This window comes from Platalea leucorodia, assembly GCF_965183815.1.
Source record: "Platalea leucorodia genome assembly, chromosome: 9".
NCBI classification, from domain to species: domain Eukaryota; kingdom Metazoa; phylum Chordata; class Aves; order Pelecaniformes; family Threskiornithidae; genus Platalea; species Platalea leucorodia.
The window spans coordinates 571,792-596,892 of NC_138831.1; the positions used below are offsets into that span (position 1 = coordinate 571,792).

A 25,101-nucleotide genomic window follows, 5' to 3' on the forward strand; every position below is an offset into this window, starting at 1 on the left:
CACAAACGTATGTCCTTTATACTCAGTATAATATCTGTAATATAACATAATTTATTTAGCATGTTAATATTGTCAAATGCCATTGGACCTGGGATTAAGTGCAGTTTTAGTACCAAAATTAATATATGGATTGATCTTCACATTTTTGCAGATCACAGTGTGCTCTAGAAGGTAATATTAAGTCTTGTCTGTAATAAAATCAATGAAATGATTCAACCACACAATATAACCAGAAATTCATGCTGAAAATTTGCATAACTTTGTATGAAAACCTATCCTTGACATGGCTTTAGGCTTCCTGCCCGTGTGTAGCTCTTCCTGTCCCAGTTCCATGTCCCACATTAGTTGTCTCCTTGAATTAAAGCAAGTGGCACAGTTCAGGAACTTCAGCAAGTTCCTGCCTAACCAGACTAGTGGTTCCTTCTCTCCTACCCAGTATTTGCTAGGTATTTCCCTCTACTTAATTTTCCAAAGTCAAAGACAAATCTACTATGAAATTCGTAAAAAATAATTATCACGGAAGTTTTCAAAATTTGATGCACTTCATCTACTGTGAAACATTTGTAACTCAGTAAAAGCAGGCTTCAGGCAAATGCAAAGTTATAGTTACTTTTCATTTAAATTTGATGCAATACATTAGTATTTCACTACTTCTCTATGTCTGAAATGCTTTACTATAGTGCTGTTTTATTCACAAACGAAAACGAAATGAATGTTTTCCATGTAACTCCTAGCGGAATTTTTTTGTAAGACAAATAAGCACAACACAATACCATAGACAGCCTTTACTAAAGAGGCCAGCTATTGGAATAGCTACATTTTGACACGTACCTGTACCGAGCATAAATTCGTATATCATACTTTCCTCTTAATTGGCTGCCATGCTCTCATTTACTGATTTCTAAGAGGGTGGAGGAATAAGCTGAATTGTGAGTGCCTTTGAATATTCCTACATGTTTTTGTAAATTCTAGTTAGGAGGAAAAAAATAATCCTCCTATCGGTTTTAATTCTAATTTGAATACATTAGCCATTACCAAATGATTTTGTAGATCAATGTGCAGTAACTGGAACGTTTAAACGAGACTTTGGTAAAAATAATGCATAAAATACTGGCAATAGTGTTGATAAGGTGTACTTGAGTAATTTCCTGGGACCTGGACCCCACTAGGCTAGGTGCTTTGCCAACACAGATCAGAAAGGCTGTCCCAGCTGGAAAAAAGTTTGCAGACTATGGGAAGAGGCAGCAGATGACTACACACTGGTATCAGAACATAGCGAACAGAGACATTGCTGGTCAGGGTAAACAACAGAAGTCTCAGCACACTAACCACCAAAGTTAGTTAACCGCAGCTTATAATGATGCTTTTGTGTATGCAGAAATATAGAATCAGTAGAAGGTAGAAGAGAAAGGAGCAAAATTTGCTCCTTTGCAAAATCTGCAGCAATGGAAACAATCCTTGGAGCAGCCTTCTAAGGAGCTATGGGTAGAGCAAGTTTCATTTGTAATAAGAAGGAAGAACAACGTGGTAACTGCAGAAACGAAAGCCTGGCTGTGCAAGGCCGGACAGAAAAGGCCATATCACAGCGATGTTATTTAGAAGTCATCTATAAGATTTGGAGATAGTCTGAATACAAGAACCTAGAGAGAGAGTGTGGGGCCTGAAGGTATTGCAGCAGAGTTAGAGTGATTCAGAAAGGAGAAGATAGGCAGGAAAATTAAAATTTCTGGTTTTGTCTTATGATACGATATTTTGTAAGACTTAGTTTTCTGTGGAAGTAATATACGATCCTCTTTCTGAATATTAGACTTCTTATTTGAAGGTACATTTTATATTGCGGGATGTAATGCAAGAGAGGATTATTACGGGAGGCACCAATACCATGCAATAGAGTTAGGTTAGTGAAATCACTTGAGTTATAACTTCCAGTCTCACATACCATAAACATTTCTGAACAGTAAAAAGACCATGCAATTGCAAGAGCATAATCACCCCTGGGACCCATTCCTGTAGAGGCAGCATGTGAAATAAAATTCACACGGGGACATGAAATGATTGGTTGCAAATAGAATTCTGCTGACCTGGAATTCTCTCAGCTTGGATGAGGTAGATTTTATACCGGGGAAGATGGATAATAACAATAAGCTATTTTCAGCAGTCATTATCTAGACTAAACTTCCCCAGATGTCAGTGGCAGTTTCTCCTGAATAAGGTAGGGTTGGATTTAGTAATACTTGGCTTTCATGTGGCTGTTTACAGCAGTTAGAAAAAGTTTTTTCGTTTCTGAATCTGTCATTTAGAGACAGAGTTCAAGGTTTAAAATGGCAATACTGATGTAAGTGGTAGTACCTCTCAAACCAAAGCATTTTAAGTGAAGAGAGTGTGCAGTTTCACATATTGCACAACACACAATAAAATAGAACCCTTGGAGTCTGGGTATGCTTCAAATAGGCAAATATTTTTTTCCTGTGAAGTATACCACCCACATTTGTTTCCTTACCTGACTTCCATTGCTTGGATGTCATTCTGCAGTTATCCACACAAACAATTACACTTGAGATCTGATATTTAGCCAACAGCTAGGTCACTTGTCATACTATAATAGGTAAAATATGTTCGCTGTTATTATTTTGGTTATCCCTCCTTTATGAAAAGGTGCCAAGAACATATCACCTCCTATTACTTTCACTGAAGTTTATTGCTTTAGGAAAACCGCTAATGTATGAAACAATCTTCTCTATGGCAGATACAGTTGACCATATACAGTAATTCACAGAGAGATGGTATAAATCTACCTGGTGTGTTTTCTCTATGACCTTGCCATAATATCACACTCTGGTTTATATTTCCAGAAAATTACAGAAGCCAACAGACTTGCTGTCCTACTTGCCTCTTAGAAATTATTCTGACTTGTCAACCTTGCTCATGTTGCTTTATGCCAGACAAATTCCTAAGGACCCAGTTCAGCAAAGCATTTAAGAATATACTGAAGTAAAATAAAAAGGTTGTTAGTAGTGAGAAATGTAAAGTAAATACCAAAGCAAGATAGTTCTGGAGTTCGGGGTTTGGGTTTTTGTTTGTTTGGTTGTTTTTTTTAATACCTCAGTGCATCAAGATGCTTAAATAAAGATGTATGGGATTTTATATTACGTTACTTCAGAATTGAAAAAAAAAAAAGGCTGAGAAAGTATAGTGAGATGTACTCTTTGCATGGTAAAAGTTACGTACTGACGCTGCAGAAAGATTCTATATTAGCAGCAAGTTTATGCTAAGAAGGGATGTTCGAATGACCACACAAATGATTTGAAGGTACGTTTATTGCATTCAGTGGGTGCAATCGACTGTGCAATAGGCATATTGTTTAAAGAGTAATATTGTTATTTAAATAAGTACAGCGCTAGACTACCTGAAAGGAGGTTGTAGCGAGGTGGGGGTCGGTCTCTTCTCCCCAGTAACAAGCGATGGGACGAGAGGGAACGGCCTCAAGCTGCACCAGGGCAGGGTTAGGTTGGGTATTAGGTAAAACTCCTTCCCTGAAAGGGCTGTCAGGCCCTGGCCCAGGCTGCCCAGGGCAGGGGCTGAGTCCCCATCCCTGGGCGGATTTAAAAGCCGGGGAGATGTGGTGCCTGGGGACACGGTTTAGTGGTGGGCTTGGGGGTGCTGGGTTAACGGTTGGACTTGATGATCTTAAGCGTCTTTTCCAACCTTAATGATTCTATGATTCTATGATTTGATTACATATATCGTTAGGCCTCATAAAGCATTTAATTTCTCTCAAATGATCTCCCATAGCTCTACTCGCTACCAATATGTAAACTTACGGGAGTTTCTTTGGTAGAAATATGCCTTCTTCTGTGGCTCCAGAAGAACTTGAATTAAGAGAGAGGTAAAATGCCTTTAAGACTGGAAGATGTAAATATGACATATGATGGGCCGCTGCTTGCTCACTATAACTGTACATTCAGTACCATTGATTTAAACAATTCTTTTACAACATCTCTTGTTCAAGTGAAGTAAGCTGAACCCAGCCACTCCTGGGAATATGTGAATTTACTAAATTCCAGTATCCCTTTGCTTTGGCACGTGCCATGGTGTCTCATATATATGTGTATACCTAATTGACTCTAAAGCACATAGAAATAAGTGCCCTAGATAGCAAAGTGTGTGTGACATTTTAAAATTCTGCTATATGCTGAATTCATCACAATGACAGGTTCTCATTTTCACAAAATGTCAAGGATCAGAGCTTTGCATATGTTATGATGAAATGCTCTGTGCGTAAGGGTTATGAATGCCAGCTTTATGCCCTGGATAACTAAATTCTTGCTTGATTTTTTTGTTTAAGAATTTCCTGAAGACCATACCAATTACTATTTCTTTCTCATTTACTCTTACAGTTAGGTATTCATGGATACGCTTTTGCAATTACAAACAATGGATACATTTTGACTCATCCCGAACTTAGGCCTTTGGTAAGAATACTATTTACTGATCTATTTTATTTAGCTATATATGTTGCATTGTTTTTCTTTTGGTGTGAATAATGTAATATTCATTAAAAAGATAACTACAACAGACCAGTTAACTTTATATTGCTTTATAACACATTATAATTCTTGGTAAATTTACCTCTGGAAACAAAGGTTAGCATGAAAAAAATCAAGGAAAATAAATATACAAGTTGTTTCTGCAAAAGATGCAGGTCTCCATTACTGCAAAATGGCAAAGCCAAAAATTGCTATAATTATGTTCATTTTACATAGAAACAGAATGCCAGAATGCTCTATTGCTATGTAATAACCCCTATTTGTCATGTTAAAGTGTTAAAGCTAATTTAATATATGCGCAGAAATTTCAATACAGCATATTCTTAAGCAAAATAGGGGCACAAGGGATTTTTGCACTAAAAGAGAAATAGCAGCAAATTTTACCTTTAGTTTCCCTTATCATCTTGTTTGCATTAATCACAGCAAGAAAAATAGAAGCGCCTGTTGCGCAAATGTTTATCAACTTAACACCCTAGAGAACTGGTACATTCTTGATTGCATCATTGTTCAGGAACAGCACTTGCAAGCGTTCCATCACTATCAACTCCTAGCAAAGCGTCGGTATTAGTAATTCCACTGCTGGATACACATGGAGGCCATATGTAGTTCTCATGCAGGCACTTCCAGTAATGTCCGATTTCAACAATATTTTAGTAGAAAACAGAAACATTAATTGGATGGATAATTTCATCTAAAAATAAAATTATTGAAAAGCATGATTTATTAAGTCATTAGCATATCTGATATTTTCATTCAGCAAAAGAAATTGTCTTTCTAAGATTTGTGCTAGGAATTACACAATTAATGTTTGTATTTGCACTTATTGTTTCCCCATTTATTTTTAACTGGGGTAGAGCTTATGAAAAGTTCAACAGGGAAACTTCCATGGGTGAATGGAAAAACATTTTCTGAGTAACTTCACTGTAAAATGGGCAGACAATCTAATGGTAAAGCAGCCACTATAGTATCTTGGAAGGAATTTTAAAATAAATGCTTTAATTATCATTTTTCTTCTAAAAATATCACCCATGATTCTGGATGGTAGAATTTTTCACAACTGTGGAAGGGAAGAGAATACATGCGGAGAACTTGGCACATTACTGACCAATAAGCAATATAATTCTCGGAAATGGCTCTTGCAAATTATCCCATTGGCTTTTTTTACCATTCCACTGGCGAGTCACTAAAGCTCGCTATCCAGGTATAGACAGCTCAGACCCCAGTCAGTGACACTAATGTGCTCCAGTGACTGGTTTTTTCCACCTTCACACTCCACACAGATGATTTCTCATAACCATGAATTTGTATCTTCTTGTTTTATGGGAATTGGGACCTCTGCTACCCAAATATATAAATATTAGGGAGTGAAAAACTTTCAGCCTCAGCAGAAGCAGTTTACTCTTAAGGAAGATAGAAAACTCTTAAATCGATACCTAAGCATTTCACTCCTCAGTCAAAATGTGTTTTGTCTCTACAAGATACTGCATACGTGAGAGGTACGCAAGTGTAGGCTTTACGAGACTGACCTAGACCCATCTAGTCCAGAATCCCATTTCCAGCAGTGTCCAACACGGGACTGTCCCTGGGGAAGATGCAGGAACCGAGTAAGAGGATGTGGAAAATCTCGCAGCAGTCAGTATAACTTTTAGGGTTTCAGATGGGCTGCTGCTCATAAACATTTGGGTCTGACATTTTAACATTAAGACTCATTAGAGTGGATACTTTGCTATCCATACTAAGATACTCATTTTTGTCAGTCTGCTTGACTTCACATAGTAGTGATTTTTCATATTGTAACCATTTTATGCACAGTTTTTATTTTCAATTTGATTTTTAAATTCCATTAGAAGTAGTTCTTATTATGAATATGGAAAGCAGAAGCTCCTGATCTATTTTTTCTTTTCCATTTCTTACTTTGTGTAATAATTTGTGATTGCTATCTCGTTGAATCATCTCATCGCAATAAACAACCAATATTTTCATTCTTGCTGTACAGGTTTTCTACTCTTACTTTTTTGCATTTCGGCATTTTGTTGTCATGTTCTCTGTATTTTTCTGACTCCTTATTTATCCATTCTTCCATGTTCTGTCCTTTTCTGACCGAGATTGCCTGCTGAGCTTTATTTGGTAACCATAGTAGAGAAGAGGCAGCAATAGGGGCTGTACAAAACCTCCTTAGAGCACCTGAATTATATACAAAGATTTTTAATGCACCTTCAGGTCTCTTTGCCGCCTCTTCACCGCTTTACCACCTTAGCTAGCTCATCCATATCAAGTGACTATTTGTGTAATTTTGCTTTTATCTCACATCCAGCTGCACCATAGACATAACCTAAAACTTGCTTAAAAGAGCCAAAGCTACAAGCACATTGGCTAGATCTGAAATTTGGCTGTCATAGCATTCTCTCTCTTTTCCAACCATTTGCTATTAGAAAATTCATATTAGACTAGTTACGTTAATTCACCTCAGTGGTTAAAATGCTGAAATGTGCTTTCATGTAAACTTTTTATATTGAACTTTTTTTTTTTGTGGGAAATGCCAGTTTGGGGAGAAGTTGTCTTCAAAATTTTTATCTGTTGCAATGGAAAATGTGATAGGGGATTGTTTGTAGTTCATGATTGGCTGCTACCTTAAGAATATTTTTCCTTATCTCTGTATGTATTAAAATCCATGTGTTTTTTTTAATATCCCATTCTAAACTGGATAGAAATGCATTGTTTTTTATAGCATTCCCCGACTTTCATGATACTAAAATCATGACTTGGTCTTGATTCCTAAAAACTGTTGTAATCTTCAGGTATGACAGGTACATCTGACAGCCTACATTTGCAAGCCATGGGAATGTATATTTGAAAGTTCCCTATCTGCATGGCCAGAGTTTGCACACACGTGCATTTGCTGTACTGTCCCTTTTTCATCTGGCAAATTACTTCCTTCAAAAATACTAGTGTTTATTCGTTACAGAATAGATACTTTAATAAAACAGAAGGTAATGAAATCCAGGCACAGTGGGTAGCTTTAAGTTAGACTGACAAAGGGTGTTACCCTCTTTCCTCATTTCTGTCATGGTGGCGCGTTTTAATGAGGCAAAAGGTGGTTTTCTGTTACTATCCCTCGGCCCGGTGTACATCTTGAAGCCACTTATTTCATTACCTTATACAACAGTCTCTCTTTTTAGAATCAAAATGTTGGGCAGTAGCCCATAAGCTGTCAGCTGCAGGGAACTCATTGTGATACATTCATGGCCTGTTAATTTCATTTTTTTGGAGGAGTCGTTTTTACCTCTGGGTTCTGTCAGTAGTGCGTAATGGGAGTCTTCTGTTGACTTCAGTGGAGTTCGGGGAGTGAAGTGATTGCTGGCTTGGGCCCGTGGATTAATATTGCAGGCCGAATCCCGATACCATTGTAACTAGCGGCAAAACATCCCATGAAATTTGTGACAGTAAGTATGTGAAAATAGGCGTGTAGGACTGGAACTGGTTCACCAAAGATATTATCTAAAATTATTTGGGCGGGTTAGAGTTTGCGTTCAAGTTCCATCGATGACTGACGTGATCCCCGCGGCGTATGTTGGCGTTGTATTTTCCTGTGGTGGTGTAAAGCTGGGCTGTTGTAGGCTCCTGAGCTGCTAGCCCCAGCGGCCGTGCCGGTTGGTCCTGGGGCCGACGCGCTGCTTTCTCAGGCGTTGCCTTACGGGACGCGGAGCAGACGGGCAGGATAGCAAAGCCGCCGCTGAGGAAGAGTGCTTCCTCTTGCTCCAGATTTCTCTCTCATGCTGATCAGTATGTTTAATCATTAAGCTAGCTACATTTTTGTGCTGATTATCCTGTTGGGTTTATGTTTAAAAACGGGGTTTTTTTGAGAAGTCCTGTCTTGTTTCTTCTGTTTTTTTGTTGTTTTTTTTTTTTTTTTTAATAAACTTGGCATTCAGCTGGGACGAGCGGTTGCGTGCGCAGGGGCGGCTGCTGGGCGCTGGGCGCTGCCGCCGCCGGGGCCCTGCTGCTTACCCGCTGCTGCGGCGGGCGCTGCTGGAGCCACGGGTGCTGGCGGAGGGACGACTTAATGACACAGGGTAATCGGGGAGCGAGGAGTCCCTTGGAAATTCCTTCTGGAGAATAAAAAGGGATCGCTTGTGAGGCCTTGCCGACTTAATGATCGAGTGTAAATTAGCCGTAGGTTTCACGTGCACAGAAACTCCGATTTTATCTCCCTTCCCCTTCTTGCCCTTTCCTTCCCCAACCCGGCTTAGGCCGTGCCACCCCTCTCTCCCAGCGGTGACCGGCCGCTCCCGCCCGCGGCCTTCCCCCGGCGCTGCCGACACCGCTCCCGCAGCGGCCCTCGGCGGCGGGGGGGGGTCCCGGCACGGGCACCAGCGGCGGCGGGGGGGGGGTCCCGGCACGGGCACCAGCGGCGGCGGGGGGGGGGGTCCCGGCACGGGCGGCGGCGGGGCCGGGCGGCGCGGGCAGGGGGCGGCGGCGGCGGCTGCGCTGCGGGGCGGCGCCATGCGGTGGCGCCCCAGCACCGCCCAGGGCGCGCGGGCGGAGGCGCGGTGCGGCGCGGGGCGCGGCCCGCGCGCGGCCGCCGTGCTGGGGCGCGGGCGCTCCGCTGGGGTGGGGCTGGGTGGGAAACGCCGCGTCAGCGTTCTGCCGCGTCTCGGAGCCTTTGGGTTTTGTAATGGCGTCGCGGATGAGTACGTTCTAAACGTTGTGAGGCCTTCCACCCGCTTTAGGGTGCATTTCCTGTCAAAAACGCTCCAGTGGTAACTCAAGAAACTGTAGCTGATGGTAATGGTACTTCAATGTTTTTTAATGTTGCCGTATCAGAATGCTCCTATGAGCCGCGTTTTGATTAAAAGTCTGTATTTTTACAGACTAGTATTTTATTTTCCACGAGAGAATATTTTAAATTGTATGATGTAGTTCTGAATTTTAGCTTTAGTTTAAAACCACGACTTACTGTTTAGAAAAAATATGAAGCGTTTGGGAGTTCAAAAGTGAATTTTGAGATTTCCAAGGCAGTAACTTGGTTTCTGAGGCTCTGTACACATGCTTGAAGTGGGTACATGAGGAAAAATTTTCTCTCGGCAACGGTTACGTCAGGTTTGATTGCTCACTTTTCAGTATCCTGTTAGCACTTGCAGTGTGCTGGGTGTTACTCCATTAAATTTTAAAATGCAAAATATGTCACGTTGATGTTACCGCTTGCCAAAGAAACGAGCATACTGAACGTAAACAAAGAGTAATAAACAAGCGATACATACATACTTTTTATATACACTTAAAAGCAACCACCATATTAATTGCGGCTGGCTGCCGACGACTGTAACCATCCTTGTGTAGTCTGTTACATGTCGGTGCCAGAGCAATACTTCTTGCTTAGGAAAGTGCAGTGGGATTGCAGAGAAATTAAGGAATGCCGCTGAAAGATTAGTGTCTGCCATAGTCACAGGTTGACACCTTCCTGAATCTTACCTGGTGTTAGGGGTTTGTACTGTTGCCTCTCAGTCCTAATATTTCTGTGGTTTTCAGTGAATAATAGCAAGATGTGAGATTTTGTGAAGTCTATGGCTTTTTTGGTTCATAGTTGGCAATGGAATTTGTACTTTTGTTCAGGGAGTAAAGAGGGATTTTTGTTTTCAGTAATTATTAGGTTCATTGAGGGTAGAATACTCGACGTTCCTGAACAAGATGCTCAAGTTCCTTAATTAAAGAAAATACGCATTTAAAGACAAATGCATATGTTACGGAATCAGATTGCATCTTTTGTTCACGTTCTACCATTTTTTTCATAACTGTAAGATTAAGAATGTGTTATGACTTATGAATTAATCTGATAACATCCATGATGACCAGGGATTTTGTAATATTTCTGAGTTTAAATCAAAATTCTCTGTCTCTGAGAAGATCGAGGCATATATTCATACTTCCAGCATAAGCTCTGGCAGGCCAGTAATGGTGATTTTTCGAATGGCTGTATGTGAATGCTCTTTTTATCACTGTAAACCAATTGATACATTGCTTTCTTTAAAATAATACGCATCTTTCTTTAATTTGCTCAATCTTAATAGGGAAAGTTACACATAGAAATCGAAGCCTGTGTATATATCGCAGTGCCCTCACCAAAACATATTGGTGATTTAGCTGCCTGAGTTACCATTTCAAACTTAGAACGTTGACTGTCACAATATATTGTATTAAGCTAAAGGACCTGGAGTATTTAAAGATTGCTAGATCAGTATTAAGTCTTTTGTAGCTGTAAATTCTGGGAAAATTTGTTTCTCCTAATATAGAAAAACAGAGAAATCCACGTCTCGGGGGAAACATTAATGCCCCACTTAAGCAGTGTTAGCCTTTCATAAGCAGCAAATCTCATTTCTCTCTGGGGAGTCCTGCCTGGAAAGTAAGATAACCTACACTTACCCTTGCTTTATTCAGTGACTCCATAAAACTCTACAGCTGTAGCTGACAGCAGAATATTTAAATGATTTGAACAGTGTAAATGCCTCACGTTCATTTAAATAACTGAAGAATTCAATCACTTGAATGCCAATGATTATTCCTATTGGAGTTTACATTTCAAAAAAGACAGCCCATCTGAATCCCTGTGAGAGCATTAAATTACTATCTAATTAGAAGTGCAAAATTACATATCTTTAAAAGATAATTAAAGGTTTGAAGGCTGTTGAATAACTGGTTGTACATATAAATGAATCACTGAAAATTTGTTAGCAATATGTGAAGCTTGCTTTTATTCTTTGCTTTCAGCTTTGAAGTTAGGTATAACTGAGCTCATGGGTTTAAGTCTGGTAGTATTAAGATAAAGGCAGATGTTTTTAATTATTCCTACTCAAATCCCAAATAATTATAAGCAGCTGCCAGTTTTACATAATCCCAAATGATAAAGTCCTGAGAATGCAAATAAAATCCTAAATAGAGGGATTGTTTTTTTCAGTGGAGTAAATCACATACGTGTCACATTGCTAATCAACTGCAATCCACCTGAAAATGTGAGCTCAGCCGATGTACCCTTTGTCCAGTCTGTAGGTGTGCGACGTAGAGCTGTTTCTTCTATTTGCTTTTCCCTCACTCTGCATATTTCCATATTTTGTTGCATCAGTTTAAACAGTACTGCACCATTTGAAGTGCAAACACATGTAATGAGTGTAAGTAGACAGAATCATTTAAATACACGTGGCATGAAAATTATTTTCTTCTGTTACTTTGCTAGAGGGTTCTTCTGTGTACATGGTACATCTAATTGTTCCTACTTTTTCTCTGCCTGGAAACTTAGAATTGCGTTATTCTCTTTTCCCTAGCAAATGACATGGCTCCTGTTGTCAGCTTTTCTCTGCAGTGTTTCTGCAAATTTTATAGTTTGGCAGATTTTCACTACCATCTGGCATGAAAAATCAGTCCAAAATAACCGGTTTTTACTGCCAACCATAACCTAGGAACTTCTGGATTAACATCTTAAATAATAGGCTTGTCATGAAAGTCTCTCTTTGGAAAGGGAAGTTGTTCTTCCTATTTTCCGAAGAAAATCAAGATGTTACTTTTTAAAATATTTAAATAAGGAGCTTTATATAGAAAGCAACTTTGGTTTTGACTGGACACCTCTGAGTATTCTACAAATTCAGTATTAAGTGCAGATCAATAAAAGATCACTTGAGGCCACAAACTAGATGCAAATCATGAAATAAAAGTATCACAAAAGACAAATCAGGATCATGTGAGCAGGGAAAGGAAATCCAAATGAAATAAAGAGCTTAAAAGCCAAGCAGTAATGATCTACACTGAGATAGGATGCTGCTTCACATGTATCCCCAGGCAGAATGACGTCTAGAGTCTATCGAAGCAATCTCTTCCCCCGTCTTCTCACGCCTTCCCACTGTATTTTCCATTATCTTGTCTTTGTCCCATAGTATTTAAACTCTAAGCATTTTATGATAGAAGTATTATTTTATTAATGGACTAATGTTGAAGGACTTAATCCATATTTAAAGGAATTTGCAATTTGGAATATTACAATCCTTCCTGAAAAACAGGAAGGAATTGCCCCCCTCCCCTTCCTTTCTGTGCACGTTTACGTGGCAGAGTGCATGGCTTTCTTTGGAGACGTGCCTCGCTCGGGGACCTGCCCCCTTTGCGGGCAGCAGAGGAAGCAGTGGTATACTCCCGCTTTATTCTGTGCAAAGAGGACACATTTGAAGGACTGGTGACAGAAACACAGAAACAGATGATGCTGCTCCTAAAGCTGGTATAAACTGAGCTTTCCCCTTGCACAGTCGCCTCAATAAGGAACAATGGGACTCGGTAGCAGTTTATGCTAGGATGGATAGCTGGTAAAGGTCTCAGTATCAGCCATTGCATTGACCATGTAAAGGCAGGTTCAACGCAGTTTCCATTCAGACAGCTGCAGTCTTAGCGTTATGCCGATCAGAGCTATGCCAGACAATAAATAAGTGGTAACATTCGTGTCCAGATTCTTAGAGCAGGGAGGTAGTGGAGTAACTGGCTAGACCAGGGAACTGCAGTAATGACAGTGTATTCAGTCTGTCTCTCTTCATTTAAAACTGTATGGAAAAGTGTGTAGTTAATGATGCTTTTCCTCTGATATTTGTTCATTCAACCTTTCCTATCAAACTCTGTAGACAAGAATACCTTTACAGGATGGCTTAATGTAAGTTACAGTTATACATGCAATTGTATTGTGTATTTAATTATGTGGAATTCAAGCTCAGCAAAACATATATTCATATGTTCAAGTGTGTCTCCTCTAAACAAAAAAAAAAATTGGGATCATATCTCAAATCCTGTTTAGATTAATACATTATCCTAATTTTGAAGTACTAATCCAAAAAGATGAAAACTTAATCAATTGATGCTACGTTTTAAAATTGGAGGAGTTTTTTTAGTTCCTGATTCCTTGCTTTTGTACAGAGGATAGTAGTTTGGCAAGGAAGAGCTTTCCCTTTAAATTATTTTACCTCTCTAGCTTTTGGTTGTTGTTTAGTAGATACTTCCTTGCTATAATATTTTCTCACAGATGATTCCACAAGTGTGTCTAAGCAGGTTCGCTAAAAGCTATCGACGCTTCCAAGGCTGCTGTCACAGCAACTTGCTCTCTCCTACCTCCCCATTGTCCAGATGGAGCACGTCTGAGAAATTCCAGTCACCTTGGGCCCAAGGCTTGCAGCTGTTAAGATGTAGCTTGCTCCCTCCGTGATCAGATCACTACACTCTGACTTTATAGACACGTGGCAGGTCATATTCAATGCAGGTGGTTTGGGACCGCTTGTGTTAAAAAAAATTCAAATAAATAAAATATCGAAGAGTTTAATAATGGCACATGTAAGTGGTTGTGTATGGGGTGGTGAGAAAATGTGATTCAGTCTTTACACAGTACACGTCACATGTTGTTTGAATCATCCAGTGCTATGAGAGTTTGGCCAAGCCTCAAGTAAAAGATACTGGGTAAGATAAAGCTCCTTCTGATTACCAAACAAAATCATTTCCTGTGTTCTTTCCACAAACAAAAATATGTTGGAACTATCATGTAGTTTTGAGCAGACTAAATGATTCTTGTATTGCTGTCCAGATATTTAAAAATGTTCAGTATCTCCCCCTCCCGCCCCGGGGTTAACTACTCTATAATATCACCTCACATTTCATACTGGCCAAAGTAGATTAACAGCACACAGTTTAAATCTAGCTCTTTTTTCTCATGCACTTAAATCAGAGTAATTTGGTAGAGCTCCTAGTTTCTATCTTTCCCAGTGGGTCCCTTAATAATTTGTTTCAGTGCTTTATAGTAGCCTTGCAGATGGGTTTGGCTTCAGCCTTCAATCAGTGTTTTATACTTCACCTAGGAGTCTCAGAGATAAAAGGTTAGATTAGGCTACCGGAGAAAAAGATACGGATGAATGCCATGTGTAAAGGCTGGTGAATTGCTTCTAGGTCTGTGAATAACTTTTACTAAGAATTAGTTAAGTAATAAAACTAGAAAGAAGGTAGAGAAGAATGGCCAATTGAACAGTAACGGTATGAAATATTTTATATTTGATCTACTTGCATTTATGTTTAGGGCCTAATTACATAAGCATAAAGATATGTAAATTTACTGCTGGGAATAAGGCAATATCTTCATGAAGATTAGATTTGTAAGCAAAGTTACCCAGATGTACAAATAATTGCTACTTTTTGGTATCCTGTCCTTGCTGGAAGTTGGTTTTTGTTTTCTCTGCCATCCTTTCCTGAACTATAACATAAATCTACTCTTCACTTACTGAATTCCTGTTTAGGCAATTAAACAGTAGCCCCTAAAGTGTAAGAGCTGACTGAGGGGTTAGGCATCTCAATACTTTATTAGTTCCTGTCCTAAATGTGTTTAAGAACTGTACTTGCAGTTCCTTCAAGTGCTTATAGAGCCTAACCCTTGCTTGAGCATTGGGATTCTGGCTTTGTTTCTGCTTATCTGAATTTTTAAGACATGAATGCTTCCAATTCTGGCTTTGCTGCAGAACTTTGAATGTTTTATCCAGCTCTTCATTTGATTGCTTTTGGATTTTGTTTTTGCTCTTTGAGTGCAAGGTGCGGAATCTATATGATTAAATTAAATACAAACCTCATAAACAATATGATGCAAATGGTTTGCCTTATGTTTGAAGCCTACGTCTGCTGTCAGACACACAAGATCAGCTCCTATTGTCATACGTAAGGATTTGCACATGTGTCTGAGAATGCAGTATAGCCCAGAAGCTCCTCAACATCTGTGAGTAAGGATGTAATTAAACATTGGAACCAGTACAGGAGCTGTTTGCTCTACTCAGATGATCCCAGCTAACTTCTACGTAACACTTTTCAGCTCTCAGTATTTCAGAGCTTGACTGTAACCATTTCTATCCTAGAATGACTAAATTAGATCAAAGATTTGCTTGGTTAATTGGTGCAGCCACAGAGACAAGACATAGTTACTCCTTGTAAAGATTAAAGATAATATTGATATAGCTGCAGATATAATGAAAGGCTTGCAAAACATAGCCACAAAAATCAAGCCCTGCTAATGAACTGGATGTTATTCTCTCATATTTTATTCTTGTGAGATTTAACTATATTGGCTGCAAGTTTTGTACTTCAGTATTTGGCTATAGTTATCTCTTTGGCTATCAGAGCTGTCATGTAGAAAGAATTAATCGTAACACTGGGCTGCTTGAATTCACAGTCTAGTGTATAAGCATGTGCTGAAAGCATAAATTCTTTACATCTCTCTACCCATCTGTTGAATAGCATCAGCCCAGAAGTAGATAACCTTGTTGTTACAAGAATGGTGGCTTCTAGCAGAGGGGCAAGAAAAGCACATGAAAGTACTCTTCAATTGCATCTGCATGAATTCTCAGAACTTAGCCTAAGACTTACATCAGCAGAGTTGCTAGGATTTTTTGTTATTCAAAAGAAGAATGAGAATTGATTCAGGATTTTATCCCACATAGTTTCCCAAAAGAATCATCCTTAGAAGTAATTGGAGTATCCAACTTATGAGCAAGAATTAAGGAGGCTCAGTGAAGCCTGTGCTAGAAGAAACTTTACAGTGCTACCAGTATCTCAAAATCTCTTTGTGATTATGATCCAGTAGTCAATATTTGTAAAAGTTTGCTGTTCTTCAGGAAGATTTTGTCATGCCTATATTTAAATACTGTGGTCTACAAAAGCAACTGTGTGATTCACATGAGAATCTCTTAATTTAGAGAGGAAAAAGTCAGGATGGGAATAACCTTCTTGATGCTCAGAGAACAAGTTTTTTCTTTGGCCTCTCCAGTCGCTCTGTAATCTGCAGAATGTGATTGAAAGCTCCTGCCCTACTGGCCCCGGTGATGAACGGGCTGTCTCAAGCACTGACAGGTTTGGTTTATGGTATAGTTGGTCTTCCCCTGAGGGAGGAGAATCATCTATATATACTGCCTTATGGGTACATTTTCTGTCGTTCTATGATGCTATTGTTGGGGAGTCACAAAAGCAATTTGGGGATTTTTCCCAGTATCCCAATGTCTCCTGTCTTACTTCATAGAAAGACTTGTGGCTTTCCCTCCCACTTACATGCATCATAAAAGATAAAAGACCAGATCTCACATTACGCTGATCCTCTCCCAAATTTATTTTTTTTTCAAATATATTTTCAGAATTTTTCTTAAAAAGTTAGGTTCTTTATTCACAGATCTTCCTAAATACTTTCTTCTTCTTCCACTGAGCAAGGGTTTTGTTCTTACACTAGTAGGCTCTCTGATTTTGAATGTTCAGCAGAGGGCAGAATTTCCTACATTATAAGCACCTCGGTGTCAAATCAATTTGTCACTAGAATGTTTATTTTAAACGTGCAATTTACAGTGTAACCGTGACTAGTGATAAAAACCTATAAATTATCATTTTTAGTATATTACTTTTTCCTCCGTGAAGTTGTAAATATGTAGTAGATAAAATGTAGTATCAGCAAATGTTAACACCATACTTCCCAAGACTTGCATCTTATCTTGTTTAAAGAGAAATGGGTAAACATTTTGTTGATAAGATTATAGTAAATATAACTTCCTGTACAGCTGAAAGAGCTAGTTTGAGACATTTAACATAAAGTACAAGATCAAGGTCTCATGTATTTTCCGTAAGGACTGAAGAAGGTACAACTGCTGAGTTTGACTTCCCAGTGTGACTGTCAAGAAAAGCTCTGTATCGTGGCAAGAGATCGTGCAAATAATCCTGTGTGGTATACGTTTTTAGTTCACAACATTTATGCAGCAATATGGTGCACTTTGTATGAATTCAGCTACCTAGTTACGTGTATTGCAAACAATCAGCACGCACCCAGCAAACTTTTAAAATCTTCTGGTACAAAATCTTTATGCAAATAAACCAGGATGTGCTAAATATTTCACCTTTTTTATGCCAGTATGAAGAGGGGAAGAAACGAAGAAAGCCCAACTACAGCAGTGTGGATCTTTCTGAGGTCGAATGGGAAGACAGAGATGATGTGGTAAGTGATGTGTTTTAAAGCCCTGTCAGAAGACATGGTTGCATCCCACTACTGTACCTGGAAGCTGTTTAAGTAGTCATTAGAGAGGCCACCTGACTGCTCTCAGGAAGGGAAGGACAATAGCCCCTTTTACTTCATTCAGAATTTTATACCTGTTTTGTATTGATTCTTCCTTACATATGCATGTATCACAAACACAGACTCTTTGTAGCTTTGGCAAAACTCGTCACCCTAGCGTTCTCCATGCATCCCATTGTGTATTTTTGCTGGATAGCAAATAGAGTGCTAGAGAAGGGAACAGACTATCTCTTTAGGGCTGGCCCAGACAACTGCTGAAACTCAGAAATGAAGGAAAGAGTTTAACTCCTCTCCGTAAGGTCCTTCTTTCCTTTAAGGAATTAATGAGAGCTCTTTTCCTTAATGTACAAAACCGAAAAACAGCAGACGAATAAACAAAATTGGATCCTTTGACCTCTGTTCAGAGCACAGATTCACTCCAAACTCCTAATTTCAGACATGGGTAGCTGCAGAACTATGCATTCTATGTCTGTCAGCTGTTATGCACACAATCCTTTCCGTTAAACTCATTTTTCAGTGCTCCACCTACTCTGTAGTTCAATCTTTATTTTATTATTTCTTACCTTGCAGGCTTAGCCTTTTCTGCAGTACTGTATCAAAAGCTTTCCTTATGTCCATGGCTTAACCTTTGCCTGGTCTTTCTGTTACTTCCTCAATAAATCTGATTTGTTAGGCATGATTCGTTTTGTGTGAATCCGTGCTGACTGTCCTTAATTAAATCATAACTTTCCAGGTGTTCCCCTTTCTGTCCTGTAATTTAGTTTTTCCCATAAGTTCCCTACTGCCAAAGTCACGACTGCATGTCTGTGTTTTTTAGATGTCTCCTCGATCCCTTCTCAAATATCAGTATTGTGTTAGCTTCTCTCAAGTCCCTCATACCTCTGCTTTTCCGTAGAGGTTTTGAATATATCCACTGAAGGTTCCCATATTTACTTTGTCATGTCCTTCCGAAATCTGGGATGGATCACGTACAGCTGCCCCTGGAGTCTTGTCAGCCTTCAGATGTACTAATTTCTTGATCCCTGTTCTGACAGAAGTCTATATTTTCTTTCTTTCTTACAAAATATATATCTTGCATTCCTCCCTGTCTCCACCCCCTTTGTGAATAGTGAAACAGTTCATTTATGTTTGGAGCAATGTCTGTGTCATCAGGTGATAGATTGTCCTCATCCTCTCCTAGGAGGCCATCTTACTTCCTTATTTAAAGTTTTGTGTTGGAGTGCACACTCAACCTTTTTTTGATGTTTCTTGTATAGCTTTGTGCCGTTCTCTATGCATACACTATTTAAGGCTTCCTCATTAGATTTTCATATACTGTAACAGCGTTCTGCAGTCTTGGCAATCGCATTGACTTCATGTTTTATACCTTGGCTTTTCTCTTATCTTTGATCACGTATTACTCAACCAGTTCCTCTGCAAATGAACTTTTAAAATTTCCTCCCTCCTTTCAAATATTATTGCTGTAGTTAAGTACAGCTTTTAAACCTCTATGATTTTTTTTCTTATTATTTCTTTTCAGTTTGGTTTTTTTTTCTTTTTATTTCTTCCAGTACTTTCTCTGCTTAATTTGTACAGTTTTAATCGCTCATTTTTAACCATATCTTAGTAGAAATTCAGTGGTTCAGTTAATGTAACATTGAACTATTTCTATGACATTGAAAATTAAGTTTTATTTATAATTGAGATTCTATTTGAATACACATGAAAGCAAAAAGTCCAGATTCAGCTCTATTTCTTTTGTTTGAGACCCCTAAGCTCTGTCACTTTTTCTCAAAATTTCTAGCAAAAATCGAGTTTTGTCTATCCGTAAGCTGCAAAAAGTTTTATTTCACATTTTGATGAAAGACACATGCATACATTTTATCTGACTCTTTCCCTATCACCTAAAAAAAAAGTTTGTTAAACAGTATTTTTAATTGTAACATAGAAACAAGCAGCCTTTCCAATTGTTTCATCTTTTGAAGGAGAAAAGCAGTTAATCTACGTTACAAATGGACTCAATTGAGCATTGCATTTGTAGAAAAGAACCAGATCCATTGCCCAATGTGTAAGAGTGAAAAAATGGATAAATCATAAGTGAAATTATTTTTTATAAATATTTGATATATAACAGAAAAAACCTAGATATTCTGTTGTAGCTTTGGAGCAGTGGTAAACACAATTTTCAGTACTTGTGTATGATACAGGTGTGTTGTAGTGACTTCCTTGAGTGATCCCCATCTATCAATGCTGATAATTCACTGGTGCATGCCTGAATAAGCAGGCATTCTTTGATAAATAATCCCCCAATAGATAGGTTTTGTAAAACAGCCTAAAAATCTGCTGTTTGATAATTAGTGACCAAGTGTTATCTGAAAAAACAGCAGGTTAAATATTGTAGAAAAATGTATTAACATTCCAAACGTTGTCCTAATGCTTCAGCAATGCCACACACAAGGGGAGACCTTCATGCAAATGCCTAGATAGGAAAAAATGCAATGTCAAACAAATAATATTTTTACACCTATTTTTAAAAGTAAGCCTGGTATAGCATTATAAGTTTTTTGTGTTTGTGTGAAATAATATGTAAGTCATTTACACGATGTTACTAAGACCTTCAGAGGGGCTGATGGTCAGAAATACTAATAGAAGAATGAAAGAGAAGGAGATATGAAATAACGTAATATTGGAGCTACAGGCAGAGTCATTATTGGCATTAGAGCTAGAATGAGAATGGAATTTGAAGGAATTTCTGTAGATTATTGTAATGAAATCCATCTCTTTATGTAACTTTTCTGATGTGAGGATCCAAATGAGCGTCCAGAAAGTGTGTGTTATTTTTGTTGATCTGTTGTAATAGGCAATTCCTTAATATTGTTGATTTTGAGTGAAAATGGTAAATGTTGTATAGGAGATTTAAAATTTTGTGAAGTAACTTACTGACTCAAGAGCTACATATGGCTCTGCTTCACCCAAGGCCTTGGATTTGATGTTCTTGATTTTTTCCAAGCTTGAGTAGTAAAGCATTGTTTATTCAACTGTAGAGGGAAAGAATTAATGTATTCATATAGCTGCTTTTATTAACATAGACTACTGGTATATTTTTCTTCCATGAAACACGTGGAGGCTGATTAAGACATTTTCTTACTTTTTACCATATTAATTTAATGGTTACATAGTTTTCCAAGAATATAGAATGATCTCATACTATAGGAGTGAAACTGGGTTGTTAGCAATTGCTTGGAAGATATTTGGTTGAAGGAGTAATAATGCGTATTACTCTGAAGAGGTGAAGAAATACGTTTTCTCTAGTCATCCAATAAGGAAAAGGTGGCAGAACTAAGGTTAGAATTCTTTTCACCATAAAATAGAGCTGGTGTAAATACATATTCATCAGTTCATTTTCCAGGTTAACAGTACCTGCTATCTTGCCATTACTGCATTTTATTAGAAATAGAAATCTCGGCATGAGCTTATTAAGCTAACAGTGTCTTCCAGCAAAGTTTGGGAATACGCAGTACCAAAGACAAGAAGTTTCAATTTGGACAGAAACCTTTTTCTCATTAACTCACTTCTTAAAATTCTTTTATTATAATTTCTAGCTGAATGAAATATTTTTTCCAAATAAAAAAGACCATGAATGAATGTTTTGGGGCTTGAAGCCAACTGAGGCAGTACTTATTTTATGCATTTAAGGAGGGAGATGAAACTGCAGAAGAACTGAGAAACCAGATTACAAAGCCAAGAAATGTAATCACAGCAAGCAAAAAAAAAGAAGAAAAGTAAAACTCTAAATCCCACATGCAGACTTGATCTTAAACACTACTGAGAGTTTGGAGGCCCTTTTAGTAAATCTATGACTTGCCTGAGGCTTGTGGGAGGAATGGGTCTTAGACAACTGCAGGCACCAATAGGAGAAAAATGAAAACCATGTTAAAGATAAATGGAACTGTTCTGTAAATGTTAGAAAGTAGATGGTTAATTAAGACCAGCTCTCCAAGTCCAAAACCACAAACTTAAAATGGGAAAATATTTCCAGAATTGCCTATTATGTATTGTTAAAAAAAATCTACAGTAAAATACATGGTTTATTTTATACATGCCTCCAGCTAAAAATTATTCTTTTACACTCACTGACAGAAGAGTAAGACTGTTAATTCAAATCTAGATGCCTCAGAATTAAATTTAAAGAGCTGCAAAGTTTGCAGTTTTTGATAGGTCAGCCATGCTCAACTTGTTCATGAGAATAAAACCAGATATTTCGCTGGCAAGTTTGGTCATTCTCTTGTCACTCCATACTAACTCAAAAAGCCTGCAGAGTGCATTGATACGACTATCCCCACAATTTTTCATTAAAGTCTCACTGAATTGCCCAATCTGGCATGAGGCATTGGAGAACGGGAGTTATTTATTCAGCAAGCACACGATGTCCAAAATTGTGTTCAGATAGATAAGCAATAGAAGAGACATAAAAATGCTCATTTTGTCAATATTATTCTGCATTTTGAATATCCCTGAAGAGGGAGTGTGAATTGATTAGTGGTAGTGCAATTGTCCTATTGTAATGAAAATTACAGCTGCGAGAGATTTATCGGTGCTTCTTGCCACAAAAAATCCCACAAGTATAGCAACGTCACTTTGTAACTGAAGCAACCACCTTAAGCTTTCTGCATCTGTGCCATTAATTAAAAATATAAGCAAAAGTCACTTCTTCCATTCGTAAATCTAAAAGCATTCAAATAAAATACTTCCATATATGGATGGTGTAACTGCCAAACAGTAACTTTCTTAAACCACGTCTTGTCGTTCTTCAGTTTCAGGCCAGAGGCCCTGCTCGCAGCCCGGCTGCGTCAGGGTGGCGTGCGTGCGGCGTTAGGGACGCTGCAGGTCGTCTGGGCTCGCAGCGCTGGGGGACAGCTGGGGGTTTTGCTACTCCTTTCATCACCGTGGCACATTCACCCAATAGAGAGGCTGGGCCAGCTGGTGTCCTCTGGGAGGAAGGTTCTTCTTTCCTAGGGAGCAAACAGGTGTGTTAAGGGAAGACTTTTTAGAGGTGATGGATAAGCGACTTGGCAGCACATATTTGGGAGCCTGCAGCTAATGTAGAGGCTAGAATGAAGGTACTGAAAAACAGTGTTTGTGGTAATCTAAAAAGTAACAGTTTTAACTTGCAGAGCAGCAGGTAAATCATTGTGCATAAGCCCTTTTTCATTTATTTTCTGTCCTCCCTAGCTGTTTTGAGGTTTTGGTTTATGTAGTAATGAAACCTGGTTTTGAAGGGGATTTAAAAAGTCTTTTGGAGGACTTTGAGAGGTAGAGGTCCAGACCAATTCTTAAAGCTGTGACTGACCTAGGGCTTCCGTTACAGAGACAAAATGTATTACCTTGCAAGGGGTGCCTGGGCACCAATGGACAACCAGAGGGAGTCACAGAGCACTGCAGCTGTGTTCCCACTGAAACAGGTTACGGATCAAATGGGCTGTCACTCTTTTGCTAGTTCTGATTTCTGATGCAGTTTAGGATGCAGCCCAATGTAGAGTATCAAGCAGAAGCAGAATGAACAGTGTAGGGTAAGTGGTGTTTTCTCTTTTTTGCTTTGTTATTATATGTATAATTGTTGATGTATTTAGACACTGAGCCCTGGTCTAACTTCAGCTAAATCCACCTGGGAGCTTAGTCTTTATCTTCCTATGGAGTAACTGCAGAATAGTAGTCAATTACACTGTTTATCCCACGTAAGATCCAGGTTACTACACAAAGAGCTATTTTACCATGGCGGATGCTGAGAGCTCCTATCTTATATACCTCAGCAACTTGCCTAAAGTTGTGTGGCAGGAGTCTTGGCCTACGCAGTCAATAATAAAACCTGTAAGGGGGTTGTTCAGTGTGTAGTAGAACTACTGAACATGAAGAAAAGTAAGTACTGCTTAGGTCAAATGAGTGTACCAGAGAGCTGAGAGTTGAAAGAATTACAGAAAATGCAAATAAAGGAATTGACACATATTTCCTTCATTTCAGCTCCGAAATGCAATGGTGAATCGGAAAACGGGGAAATTCTCCATGGAAGTGAAGAAGACAGTGGACAAAGGGGTACAATGTATAAAATATTATTCCAACTAACTATAAAGCAAGCAGCTCATTTTTTAACAATTTTTAAGATTGCCATACATATGATTCACTGCAGTATATTTTTTTCACTCACCGAATTTTAAGCATTGCTTGTAATTTTATCAGTGACTAACCGCTTGATCTTTTATGCATTTCTTATAGCAAACTAACTTCTTCCCCCCCTCCCTTTCTGACTTTCTTGTTCTGAATCTAGAAGCGGGTATTGGTGATGACAAATGACTACTATTATACAGACATCAAGGGTACTCCATTCAGGTAGAGCCGACCATAATAAATGGACGTTTCATCAGACTCATTGGATTTGCATTTATACAGAGCTTGTGAACTCATTAAAAGCTCATCAGCAAAAGTTGACAATGAAATATCCCTGGACAATGCTGAAAATGGCAAGGAAAAGGAGCCTACCAGCATTCCTTTCAGCTTTTCCAGGGATGGAAAGTTTGTGCAAGCTCACACAGGCAAACTCGCAGTGTTTGTCATGGCTTACGTTTCATTAAAAAAATATTCAGTTGAGGTTTACATTGAACGAAAGGCTTTCGCAAGTACTTGGAGAGCTATAAATACTATAATCCATTTAAGTAACTACATATTGAGCCCCATTTTGATTTTTTTCCACAACAAAAATGTAGTGTAAAATGAGACAGTATTTCACTTCCAATTTGAGGTTTGGATATTTTGTTTCTCTGAACTACCTTCAGTGTATTTGTATAACTAAAACTGAGTAAGTCAGCCATGTTATTTTGGCATCCATCTTAGGAGAAAAAAAAAAAAGAGAAGACAGACAGGAAGTCACTTTAAAAATGCTCATATTTGAATTTGAAATAATCAATTAATAAAAGAATAGCAACTGTACCTTATGCTTAAACCAGGAGGATGATACTTGCAATACTCAACTGAATTTTCTTCAATGGAACCATTTCACAGAACTTGAGCTATATTTCTCCATAGAGAAAATATAGGCACATTTCTCTGATCTCTAATGCATGTGTTTATTCTTGTTAAAATTCACACATGGATGGTAAAACTTAGTGGGTGTTTTGTTTTGTTTTTTTAATTTGGGGGGTGTTGTTTGTTTTTTGTTTTTTGTTTTGTTTTTTTTTTTCCTGTGGCACTGTCATTCTCACTCTATTTAGTAAACAGATATGGGATTACATATATGCATGCAGTGCAAGTTCTGATTCTTAGGACAAAAATATAGTAGGAAAATTGTTCTGCCTTCTTCAGCATGGTCTGTATCTAGTTTTGATGGGTAGGAGTATAGATTCAGGAAGACAGCGAGGGCAACATTTATTATAATATACATTGTAGTGTCCATGATGCTTACTGTTCAGCCCATTTCCAGATTGA

General features: G+C 38.5%; 1 protein-coding gene across 1 annotated transcript in view; it reads left to right on the top strand.

The window, feature by feature from the left end:
- CACNA2D3 (calcium voltage-gated channel auxiliary subunit alpha2delta 3) overlaps positions 1 to 25,101 on the top strand; it is a gene marked incomplete at both ends in the record, with an annotated part of 457,978 nt that overhangs the window by 335,417 nt on the left and 97,460 nt on the right. The window contains 4 exons of the mRNA XM_082321351.1: positions 4,398 to 4,472; positions 17,485 to 17,568; positions 23,644 to 23,715; positions 23,948 to 24,009. Of these exons, the coding sequence (XP_082177477.1) occupies positions 4,398 to 4,472; positions 17,485 to 17,568; positions 23,644 to 23,715; positions 23,948 to 24,009 (293 nt within the window). The remainder of the gene's footprint in view (positions 1 to 4,397; positions 4,473 to 17,484; positions 17,569 to 23,643; positions 23,716 to 23,947; positions 24,010 to 25,101) is intronic.